The sequence below is a fragment of the Montipora foliosa genome, chromosome 2 (genome assembly GCF_036669935.1).
Source record: "Montipora foliosa isolate CH-2021 chromosome 2, ASM3666993v2, whole genome shotgun sequence".
In the NCBI taxonomy this organism is placed as follows: Eukaryota; Metazoa; Cnidaria; class Anthozoa; order Scleractinia; family Acroporidae; genus Montipora; species Montipora foliosa.
Window position 1 is genome coordinate 5,785,085 of NC_090870.1, and position 12,789 is coordinate 5,797,873.

At 37.9% G+C, this 12,789-nt stretch overlaps 1 protein-coding gene across 3 annotated transcripts in view; it reads left to right on the top strand.

The window, feature by feature from the left end:
• Nucleotides 1-334: 334 nt before the first annotated feature.
• Nucleotides 335-12,789, top strand: part of LOC137992210 (retina and anterior neural fold homeobox protein 2-like) — a 14,601-nt gene continuing 2,146 nt past the window's right edge. The window contains exons 1-3 of one of the 3 annotated variants that reach the window (XM_068837398.1): nt 335-403; nt 5,878-6,136; nt 6,572-6,786. In XM_068837398.1, the coding sequence (XP_068693499.1) occupies nt 350-403; nt 5,878-6,136; nt 6,572-6,786 (528 nt within the window). In that variant the 5' untranslated portion in view covers nt 335-349. Of the gene's footprint in view, nt 404-1,630; nt 1,695-4,158; nt 4,251-5,877; nt 6,137-6,571; nt 6,787-12,789 lie in introns of those variants that run through there. The other 2 variants (XM_068837399.1, XM_068837400.1) reach the window with 2 other exon arrangements.

Consider the following 12,789-nt stretch of genomic DNA (forward strand, 5'->3'; position numbering starts at 1 on the left):
CGCAACGTCGTGGGCGTTTAAATCTTTAATCTTAGCTTTAATTATTAAAACAAGTGCGAGTTGGAATTTGTGATAAACAGTCGTTTGCTTGAATGATCGTCCCAAAACGCATTGATGGTTGATCACGGCACCGCTTAACGTCTTAGGAACCGCGTGAGTCAGCAATGTATGTTCGTGTGAGAGCAAAGTTTTAATTCAGTCAGCTAGATATACGTCATAAAATAAACGCAAAAGTAATACTAATAATCACTTAAACCCCACACGTCAGATCTTCATTCAAGCTCGCCTTCGGCCCTGTTCTTGTAATCATGACTTGGCACGCGTTCCGCTAACTGGCTAAAACCGCACCATGGAAGCGTTAACCGCGTTAGGGAAATTACGCATAGATAAAGATCACTGGAAGGTAATTAACTCTTTAAATTAACAACAGGGTTCATAGTTCCTGATCAAGGAGAGACACCATTGTTTACTGAAGTCGGAGATCGTTTTTCATTCTTTCGAAGCAGTACTATTTAAATATGAAAAAAATCCTTTAGAATCAATGTCGTACGTTTAGACAATAACAAACACCAAAAAGGTCAGGGAAAAATAATAGAAAATAATTTTGAGAAAAATGCCTGTGCCTTTTGTCTTTAAAACTTTGGGAAACTATATCGAAAAGCATCAACAAAAAAAGAATCGAATATCATCACAATCTACAAAACAAGTGGCAATATCATGCCAGTTCCTGTGCCTTTATTATCCATTTCCAAAATTAAAGGACAAGAAATGTAGGTAATAGTTTTCTTTGCCGAGTCTTGAAAAGTCGTGCATTTTTCGAATTGACAAAATTCCTCAGCTACATAGATGAGTGGGCTCTAAGGCAATTAGGGCAACATAAGTTTCTTCAAATAAGCACTCAAGACTCCAGCGCGATTGGACCATGAAATATTACGATTCAATTTGGCTTGATTTCCTATTTTTTGTTTAATTTAACAATAATTATTGCTTTGTACACACACGATTTGGTGGCAAATCTATAAAGTTGAAATTCAATGATATGCTTGTAATAAATGTGCCACGGAATAATGTTGCAAAACATGATTTATCGAACCTAAATGATTTCTTTTGTGAAACTTGTTAAACCCCATATTCAAAGAAATCGAAAGAAAAGTTAGTTCCGGTCACTTTTTGCTTATTTCAGTTTTGCCTTTCTTAGAGCATAGAAAAATAAAATTAATTTATTATGATAGTTTTGAAAACCAAATAACCAAAGAATATTGTAGACACTTCTCTGCAGTGGTTATATAAGCCATTTCATAAGGACTACAGGAATTTACAACTAGGAAAACGGGTGTTTTATTATCATAAACTGGAAAAAGTAAACGCTGGAGCATAAGTATTATTGGATATTTGAAATGAGGTGTAATAAAACCGAAAAAAGAAAACATCGACTAACATACATGGAATGCGGTGTGACATGGTCCGATACTTTCTCCTTCTTTTTTCTATTAAAACTGTTTTCGTCAATCTCACATGCTGACGGCAATGCAGAAAAAAAAGCACGTATGACGTCAGTACAAAGTGTCAAAACTTGTGGCTATATATACTTGCGGAAAATCGTCTCAAAAATACCCTCAATTCGGAATCCTCTAGGTTGCCCTGTTCAACCACTCGCCGTATCGTTAAAGACGCGAAGACAGGCAAAGCTAGAAGTAAGCAAATTTCTTTTTCATAAACGCTTGCGTGATACCTCGTAATGAAACAATAAGCATGGTACTTTTGCATTTAAAAAACCCCTAAGAATATCGTTCTATTTAGTCCAGGAACCGGCTTACAGTTAATGCACTGTCGTCCCGAATAGCCGGTCAATTGCAGAACTGTAGCTAGACTCTCTACTTTTATTTTCGCTCAAGTTGGGAAAATGCGACGTACTGCCTCAAAACCTGTTCTTTTTCTGTTTAAATCTTTCGTAAATGACTTGTAGTTGAAGGTTCAGTTGCATGCATTTCGTTTCTTACTGCGTGTAGTGATATTTTGCACGGGCAAGTTGTGCATGCAACCGGATCGGTGTAGCTGTCACTCCTTGCCGTAATATTGGTAGAAGCTATCGAAAAAACAACTTTCGGGTTGCCTTCGATCGCGACTTCGATGGGCTACTTCTCCAGCTTGTTTGTTTCGCTTGCAAAGGTTCTCATGGCTTATGCCTTCTTCCTCACAGACCCAACAACACCCATGACAAACTCATATAATTGGAAAATAATGTCAGTTTCCTTGTTTTAAAAAGGGATAGTATTAATATTGCACTCTTGTCTTCGTAAATAGTATCACTCTTCTTCCTTTTCAACACCGGCAACATTTTGGCTTTGCATTGTCTACTTATATAGAAAATTATTAAATTGTTTTTTGAAGGAACTTCATGTCTGTCCTGGGCCTCGGCCAATACGAATACCATCGAATTCCGTTTGGTTTTCGTTATAGTGAGTACAATTTTGAAAGAAAAGGTAAAGTTCAATGGAGCTTAATAGCTGAAGCTGCTTCTATTCACGCTCAATTTTTAACTGTTGAGTGTATTCTACTATAGAACTTAGTTGCGTATACACGGAAACGCAAGACGTCAGGAGTCGTCTGTCATGCACTTGCGTTATTTAGTACTATATGGGCGGATACTACCTGAGCTTTTCATAGTCAGCGAAAACATTAGCTGAGTCTTTAGTGAATGGTGCAGGTACTTGGAATCTTTACTGAAATACGGCCAACGGAAGGAGATGAAAATTTTGAATCATCAGCACCTGAGTGGGTTTGGCACTAATCATATTTTGAATCGCCACTTCTATTAGAGGACCTTCAAGGACTCGTTTTAGGCACGTCAAACAAGACGAAAAAAAGAGAAAAAAGAGAAACAAAAATAGATTTATGCGAATTATTTATAGCCGGACACGGAAGGTTTTGGAGCCAAGAGAGAAGCATGCACACGAATTTCTGAAGGCGTAATCGGGAAGATAGCTTTTCGCGTGCTGTCCAAAGTTCCTATACTGCTTCATACCTTATATGCTAGCGCCCATTTTAAAACAGAAAAAGTTGTTTTACAACATGGCGTTATACATTTCCTGAGAAGAAAGACTGGACGCCATGGTGTAATGGCTGGGCAGGGAACTCGAGTATCGATTGGTGTTTGCATTCACGGGACTCATAGCCACACCCAGTATACGGGAACGAACAATTCATTGCGACAAACTTGATATTAAAAATACTGTATCTGCTAACCCTTGGTCACAGCTTACAATACACCTATCTTGGTTTACATGCATCAGGACTATTTGTCGCTCTGATATTGTGTTTGAAAGATCAGTTACACGAAAGTCGAGAGCAAAACGTCTCAACATTATTTAACCAAAAACGAATACAGCAATTTCGTTCAAAGGGTGTTTAAGATGAGTACATGGAATTTTCTCGAAGTATAAATGGTTTTAAGCAATGGCACAGCGCGGTTGTAGAATAGCTATTTGGAAAATCATCGAGGCAACGTTTTGCCTTTGTCAGATGGAAAAATTGGTTTAAACATCGTGTAGATCTCTTTTTCTTTTCTTGTTTTAACTGCATGATACTGGATTTTGCACAAGAGGAAGGAAAGCTTGTTCTATTACAATTTTGTCGAAACACAAACAGGGACAACCTTTTTTTTGACTTGGACGTACATTGGTTTCTAATTCCGCTTGCTCAACTCGTGACAAAACAAAAAATAAAACGAGCCTTCAGTTGTTTAGCGCACATTCTTTTCTGCAAATTGTTTTGTTTTCCTAACACCCAATTCTTTGGTGTTGTTTCTTTTGTCTTTGTATCCTTTTTGTAAAAAACTCTACCAGAATTTTTCCTATCCATTCGTTTTTTTTTGTTACGAGAAAACACTCTCCTGTTCTCGAAATACCTGTGATTCTTACAGCCTCAAAGAACTTTAAATAATTGCATTCTTGCCCAATTAGTTTCAGTGAGTCAGTAACTTTACTAGGTCATTTTCGTGCGGCAAAATTCTTTCTACACCCAACGATAACCTTTTCTGTTCAGAATGCAATATTGTAGTGCAAGTTATTAAAGGCATCCATATATTAAACGCTTTTGATACTGGCGTTTGTCTTTCTCCATTATTTACCTCTCTTTGACCACTTAGTTATTCTGTACCAAGAATACAAGGCCAAACATCAAGTGCCACATTAAGTTATGTTGTTATTTGCGACACGCTTCTGCCATTTGCAAGAGCTTCAAGACTTAAGGTGAGGCGAAATAGATGTTTAAACTTAATTACGTGAGCAGGGTTTTAATTTAGGGAAGCAAAAATTACTGATTCCTTTTCTCTTCAATTTGTGATGCCTTCAACATCAGGAAGCGCGTGACCTTCGCGGAAAGAGCTTCACAAGTTTGCTGCAATTTAGGCGCCATTCCGGATGGCCTCTTTTGTTCGTTTTAACAATGCCTCAAGTTTGCTTGCGGCATAGTTCAACCGTTGTAATCCGCATTAAGTAGCGGTGCAATATTCTTCTTTTCAAGAGTAAGAAAGCGTTGAAAAGGTACAATAAACAGTTTCTAGAAAGATGACCGCATAAAGAGCCTCTTGTATTTTCCCTCAGCCAAGTGGTTGGAGCCTCCGTTTCTGTCGGAAGACAAATGAGGAACATACTTGGTCAAGTTGCGTACGAGCTCAAAGTACCGATTATGACGTGAATCAGTGAAGCCGAGTTTTTAATAGTTGTCAAACAGGCCATTAACCAAACTGTGCTGTGCGAAAATGTTCACTGCTTTCGACACAGATAAACAACCAGTGTGCCCTAGGCTATAATTAATTAGTTATCTTTGAAATATTCCCATGAACCTTTTTATGCGTATTCATTTAATTTGCAAAGCAATTGTTCGTTGAACATAACAGATTGTTCTTTAATTAGAAAGTTACGAATATATTAGTGCTTTAGCACACCTCCTAAGACAAAAAGCAGAGAGGAGCTTTGAAATCGTCCAATCCTGGAAAGAATGACCCTTTTGTGTCCACCCAGTTTGAAATTAAAAGTATGATAAACAATTAGTTGGTATAATGTACGAAGCTTCATTGTTCGTGATTTTTCGTTCTGATGACTTCTTGCTGTGAGAAGCTTGCATCTTCACGTATAGCCGTTGTTTGAAGTAATCCCAGTCGTTAACTATAGACAAAACCCATTTCTACCACCAGACTTTCACCATATCAATACATATATTATTCGACCGAAATTTAATTAATTTATTCAACCAAATGCTTAAGTTAAACAACAAGGGAGGTGTTAAAATATCCATGGAGACATTTAAATAGTCTTTATTGAGCGTTAATTGTATTGCGGAGTCTTTTAATCACTAATCAGCTCTCAAAAACGATCGTTTTTACGTCTTCAAACGTTTGCATATCCGAAAAAACCATCCCGGCATCAAAATTCCGAAGATGCGCGTCTTCGACATTATGGCGTCAATTTTCCTTCACCACTCACGGCCTATTAACATGTAATAAGGCGAATTAAGACAACAAGGCGATGACACAAATACATTTTATCAACTTCCTGGGTGGAATGGTGTTAAGAGAGGACCATAGGGGCGAAAAGGAACAAACAAACTTGACTATTATATTGTTAATATCGCCTTAATCATAAAGCGATCACCTGATTGGTCGAGAGGAATAGCCTATTTATTTTGAGGCCTTTGTTTGAACAAATAAACATTGATTAAAACTACGACAGTCGGTCATTTTGATTAAGTAACAAAAGGACGAAGATTAGGGGCAAATATAAAATCTGCATTAATCTAAATTTTCTTTTCAAATAAAAAATTGCTAAAGGCGAAGCAACTCCTCGGGAGGACAAACAGTTACTGTTGGTGTTTCAGATCACGAAAGAAAGGAAGAAAGAAGATAGAATTTGCTTGGTGATGGCATTTAAATCACGTTCAAAGATGACACTGCCTGAGAAAAAGGAAAAAGGCGACAGACTTGGAGCAGACCATTCGATAGAGTCCGCGTTGATTCAAGCATCGAGTAAAGGGTACACGATCGACATGATCCTTGGAAATCACGATCGAAAACCCAAGCAAGAGCGATCCGTTGAAGATGAGGACGATTTCTCAAGAAATCTCAGTGACAACGAAGGTATGGTAATTAAATAAATGGACATCAACGCCTTCATTTTCAAGTTGATAGTACAATCTTATTAATTATAAACACTCAGCACAGTTTACTCAAGGAATTTCAAATCCATAGTTCTCTCGAACGCTCTACAAACATAGCGAAGGGTTCGAGATCGTGTGCTAATTTCGTGTTTAACTTTAATTTGGACATTTCAGTTTTGACTTAGAAACAAAGAGAAGAAATCATTGCTTCGCTTTCAAACCGGGAGGTTATCATTTTCGTACGCTAGCTTCTTTCGATTCATGATGTCGGCCTGAAGGGTATTCGTCTAAAGGGTAATTCTTGCCTTATTTTTCACGGCAAGCGAACGTGGCCACAAGCCCGAAGTAACAAATGCCGCGCAGAGTCGTGGCTAGTCGATCGCTCCCTTAACCATGAAATTTTATCATTTCCTAGACGAATTAAGTGTGGGAGACGAGAGAGGAAGCAAGGACGGTGACAGCATTGATGAAAATGATGGCAAACCAAGAAAAATGCGACGTAGTCGAACCACCTTCACGACGTACCAACTGCATCAGTTGGAGCAAACTTTTGAGAAGACACAATATCCAGACGTCTTCACTCGGGAGGAACTGGCTTTAAGACTGGATCTTAGCGAAGCGAGAGTTCAAGTGAGTCTTTTAATTTTCTTTAATTATTCATCTTGGCTTTGGTCTTTTAACTGGTAAAACAAAGTTTAAAAGCTTGGCAAGCCAATGCTAGTAGTGCTCAGATAATCTTACCGCTATCACCTGGAACTTTTATTAGTCATCGTATAGTATATGGGCGGAACAGTGGGTTCAGAGAAATATGGAGCAATTATCTTTGATGCGTTAGAAGTGAGCTTAGCATGTTGATTTTCTTGAATCAACTGTGATTTTTGGTCCAATATTAACCTTCAAAGGGATTACTTCAACATCTTTTTTCAAATTAAAGGAGACACTATTTATTGCAAAAGAAACAATTTTTTGTTCCTCGGCGCCGTCAAAGAATCGTTGCGTGGCGCCCAAATCTCTATTTCCAGAATGCAACAATATTTTAAGTTAGTTTGCGGCCGCTTCAGTGGTGATACAGTCGGGACCCTTTGTTTCATCAATTATATTGATAAAAATAACCTAGTCGAGTAACATTTTTCCCTTTAAAGATATTTTCTAAAGAACACTGTACAGTAAAATCAACACAAGTCACTCATGAAGAATAAGGGAATTCGAAGTAACTGTACTGCACTTTGAAGAAAAAACCCTTATGTCAAATCTAGTGAAATAAATTTTAATTTACGATTAATGCTAATGCAAAGTCCTGCAGTGTGATATATAAATTGGGGAAATTACCAAGTGAATAAGATGTAATCGTGAAAAAAATTACATGAATTCAAGTGATAAGAGTACGTGTCAACCTTGCCAAGTGTGTCATTGACGGAGGAGTCGATAAACGGAATATTTCTTGAAAGTGAAATTACCATGAAAAAATCATTGATATTACGGCCTTCGAGCGCATAATACAAACGAAAGTGGCTACTAGTTCAGTCCGCGCTCAATGTAAAGGCAAGAGACTTTGAGCTTCTGTTGTGAAATTTCTATAGCGAGATAATTAAATTTCGAAAGGCCTTGTGAATTTGCTAAGTTATTAAAATTAATATTTATGTATTGAAAGTCGACAAATGTCTTTTGAACCTAGTGTTACGCAACAGACATTGAAACAAACTGTGTTGTCAAAAGTAATCAACGAACGTTTTTTTTTCCGCGTCATTTCTGCTATCATTTTGAATTCATATTTTGTGCTGACGAAACGTAATTATCCACCGTAAATTGCATTTTAAGCGAATATGTATACAAAGAAATTACAACTAAGGCAATTATTTCGTCGTATTAATGGCTTATATTGCATGGACTTACAAACAAAGTGGATAATTGAACATGACGTAGACGAAGTGAATTGGCAATTAGCGAAGCACCTATTCAATGGTAGCAGGACATGTCAATGGAACAATGCGGACGTAAATAACGTCTGCCCCAGGGGTTTAAGCGAGTAAAAGTTGAAAGACTTAGTTAAGAATATCTTTTTACTGACGTCTCAACTTTACCATGTGATTTGTACACTGGCAAATTAAAGAAAAATAGAATTTTACCAACCAAGGGAAAGCGAGAGACAGTCGCTGTAATATGAAACTGTCGGTCTCAGTCAGTCAAATGAGTTCACTCAACCAATGATATTATCATCTGTATATTTATAAACACCACCATGACTCGGTGAAAATTTTCACCTCAAATGGCCTACAATGGACATTTCGATAATGCGATAACGTCCCACGTTTTCCTTTGAAAGTTGGTCGATGAAAAACAACTACTTTTAAAGTGTTTGAAAACTATAGAAAGGTCATATATAAATGCGACAAAAAGAGTTTCAGAGATACATTTACTTTTTGAAAAAAAAAAAAGCCAACTTTGTGGGCAGACTGCAATGTGATTTGGAATTTGTTTCCAACAAAGAAGTAATTTTAAAAGAATTATCAGATTACTGATGGATTCAGATGTCAAGTTCGCTTGACCGTCACTTAACTGATTGGTTTCCTCAGAGCGGCTCACATCTTGGAAAAGACTTTTACTAGTTTTGCGACTTCTTGGTCAGACTCTTTCGTGTGCTATCATAAATTAAAGAGCTGAAAAAAAGAAAACTCGAACTTTTGGCAATCAATTTTGAAATTGCACTTTTCTAATTTTGTTTACGTGATAGTACAGCATAGCCTTTGCGTGTCCGAGCGAATTGATTGGTATTCAGGGTTCATACTCATTCAATTCGCCGGAAGGCAAATTTAATTAGAAGAAGTCCAACATCTGTGAGTTCAATTGGCTAGTTTCGCAACCTCCGAAACGCAGAGTATATGAATAGCCCGGCTGTTGTTTATGTCTCTTGGTACAAAAACCAACATGCAATGAGAATTTTTGCCGGGCTTTGGCAATAAGACCAAGCTCGGATTCAGTTGAGAACAAATTTCTAATCTTAAGAAGCTCCTCCTAGTTTTGATGACTTAGAGAACCCAACGTAACTTTTTATCATCAAGCAAGATGTTAACGAGGCCTCACATATCGAATTGAACTCGACTTAGAAGGCTCGTGGCAAAATGGGAGAGATAAGCTAAATAATGGGATGCCTCAAGAATTTTAATTAGACAGCTTATCTAGCCGGAAATCTTGCCAGTTTTTTGATACTATTAAAATTGAGATTTCACTTTGCCATGCACGCTTTTTTTGAACTATCTAAAGGCTTGTTAACATTTTTTGAAGTTAGCAAGATTTTGAATGGAACGGAAGGCATTTTGTAAAATCAACCCTAAAATGATGGAGAATGAAAAAGAGTTAGGGCAAAGATAAAAATCAGTGAGTTAAATTTACTTAATAGTATTATTTTTAAAAATACAACCACACTTTTGAGAGTTTTAAGGAACATGTTTCGATGTTTCAAACATCGAAACATCAAAGCATGTTCCTTAAACTCAAAAGTGTGGTTGTATTTTTAAAAATATTAGTAAAACTTGTGCTATCCAGACCATTTGGAAAACTTAATAGTATCCTTTAAGACATCTTTCGTTTGTTGTAATCTCAACACTCCCCATCTTTCAACAGCTTTTTTAACGCGATAATAATGTTTCAAAGTTCTTATCAAAGTGATTTCAATATTTCAATTAACAGCTCTTTCCATCACATATTGTGATAGCATAGAAAGAAAGAAATCAATGGACGGAAATGGAGAATGTTTTCACCATTTAGTATATTTGGCGAGTCTGTTTGAAAGTTTTTATCGATATTTCAGTAGCTAAAATCCTCCTTGCTATTTCATTTTTTCATCAATCCACTATAATTTCTACCTATTTTAAACTTCAGCATGCACCTTTAGTTCACTGTCTGTTGCCATTTGGGGCCACAACTGCTTGATAAAAATCTCGTTTGTAACATTTGTCATTTGCCATGAACTCCACAATCAGCCGCGTTTTCTAATGGCCGTGTTTATGTTTTCCTCGGTACTGTATAGTATAAATATTTATTTCAAAACTTTGAAACGCCATCCTCCGATGACACTCTTCGGAAAGAGAATATCATTCAACTACAGTGAAGATATCCTAGGAAGGGAATCGTTTTTTCGTGTGTAATAGAAAAATCGCTGGCTTTTAGTCTTTACGAAAAGCCCCAAAGTTTAAAAAAGGCGTGTTCCAATATAACTGGGTTCTCTCTTTGTCGTCTTATCTAATTTATACAGACTATCGATAAAGAGGAAGAGTACTGAACAAAAGCAAAATAATCCTTAATTGCTAAAAACAACGTTTCTTATGTAGATTCTCATGACTTCATATTTAAACAGTCAGGGGTCTTTGAAAGATTTTCTCACGGTATGCATATCTATATATATATTTACTTTCTTAGAAAAGAGTTACTTTGTCAAAGCCATTTCTTGCGGATGTGCCAATCATTGCAAGAAGGGTAGATCCTTGCTGCTTTTCAAGAGCACTGAGTCATTTCATGTCTGAAGCATATTTTTCGGAGGCCAAATTAAAAACCCAGAAGACCTTTCAAATTACTAGGTGTTTCAGTCGCGCCAACTCCCTAATTGGTTCGATTATTACCTCTGTGATTCAGTTCTACATGTGGTTAACGCTCCACGAGACACGTGTTCGAAGCTTACAGCGGTGTTTTTTCCTCGACACGAGGCATTATAGAGAGTTTTTGTGTTAGCATGGAGAGCTGATTTGTGTACACCATGTACAAAACTATAGCATTTCTAGTACGAGAATGCGGTTACAGATAATAATAACATGTGGTTATTTTGTAATCGTAAACTCAAGGAAGTAATTACGGTCGTTTTAAGACGTGCAATGTGTGATTGCAAGGGCCTTGGAAGATTCTTGGCATTAATTTTGATATCTGCACTAATGAAAGAAAGTGAGAAAACCAGTATCACAAAACAGGAATTTTAAGACTGAGATAGATTAGCAAAAACATGTAATGTTGCGAGAAATCGGAACACAGATCAAGACGCTGAAGCCATGTTCATGCATGAACACGATATTTTTTCTTTAGAGTAAATTGCTTCAAATACCTTGAATTCCCAGGTTGCTAGCAAAGCTTTCTACAGTTTGCAAATAACTTCAGTCAAGATCAAGCAAATCGTTGACAAAAAACCTACGCGATTGTATTGTAAACAACAGCTGCAAGCTGGCAACGCAAACCAAGCATGGTTATAATTACCTTTAATTGGAAGGGTTATTTTGAGGCTACCATTTAAAGCTACCAGTTTATTTTAAATCACCAGAACCTTTGCTTCACCTTGTGATACATGTCTCTGAGATCGATAAACATCAGAAAATCCTTCTCTCCAGAGATCAGTGTGGCGGGGGTACTTTCGGTCAAATTTAACCGTCAGACATCTTTGCTTTAACCACAGGATGACAACCCAAGGGATGCGACAGCGTGTGACGTCACGTCATATTTTGAGACAGTTGTAACGGCCGATTCAACTGATCGAGGAAATGTTCCAATAAAACAACAATAAAAGCAAGGTGACACACGCAAACACCAGCCCGGCATGTCCAACACATCACGCATGCGCACAACCATTTCACCCTGTCAATTAGCAGCCATGGACAGCTGTTTAGGCCTTTTCTGTGTAACTGCCACTAAAAGAGGTGCTAAAAACACCCGCCTGGTATAGTAGCTACGCCATGCTGATTGATGAGGCCCGATTGACCGGGTGAAATGGTTGTGCGTATGCGTCACGTGATGGCCACACCGGGCTGGTGTTAGCGTGTGTCAGCTTGCTTTAATTGTTGTACCCACTATTTTCTGCGCTGTCCTGACTGATTTGATGGGTTTTTGGGACGCTTCGATTTCCACTACAGATACGACGCGTCGTTACATACGGTATATTATAAACAGACAAGGCATGCAGCTTCCAAGACCGCTCACGGCCGAGTGCGTCCAGAATTTAGCCGAATTTCTCCCACTTACAAAAGTCGCTCATGGGCACGTAAAAAGTCGATAATTTTACTAGCAAAATTATCTGCAACCTCAAAATTCTGCTCGATTTTCCAGCTTCGCTCAGGTTTTTGCTATTGCCATATGAACCAATCAAAAAGTTCAAATTTCCCCCAAGAGAGACAAAATTATCAATCTGAGCTTTTTGATTGGTTAACTGATTTTGATCAAATTCCAATGATCGATCTCTCCGGATGGCAAAGACCTGAGCGAAGCTTGAAAATCTAGCAGGATTTTGAGTTTGCAGAGCCGTGTAAATGCTGTGATTTTTGGCACGAGTGGTCTTGGGAGCTGCAGGCCTTGTCTATTTATGTTGTATGTGATGACACGTTGGATCTGAAGTGAAAATCAAAGCGTCCCAAAACCCCATCAAGTCACTCAGGACAACGCAGAAAAAGAAACGTCGCGACTGATTTGAAGTCTTTATGGAACATTTTCCTCGATCAGTTGACGCGGCCGTTACAACTGTCTCAAAATAACGTGACGTCACGCTCTCTCGCATCCTCAGGATTGTCAGCCTAACAATTACGTTTACCCCGTTTTTTCCTGAAAGGTATCGAGGAATGATTTAAGACCATTTGAGTTCTCTACGACACGGAAAACTGGCAG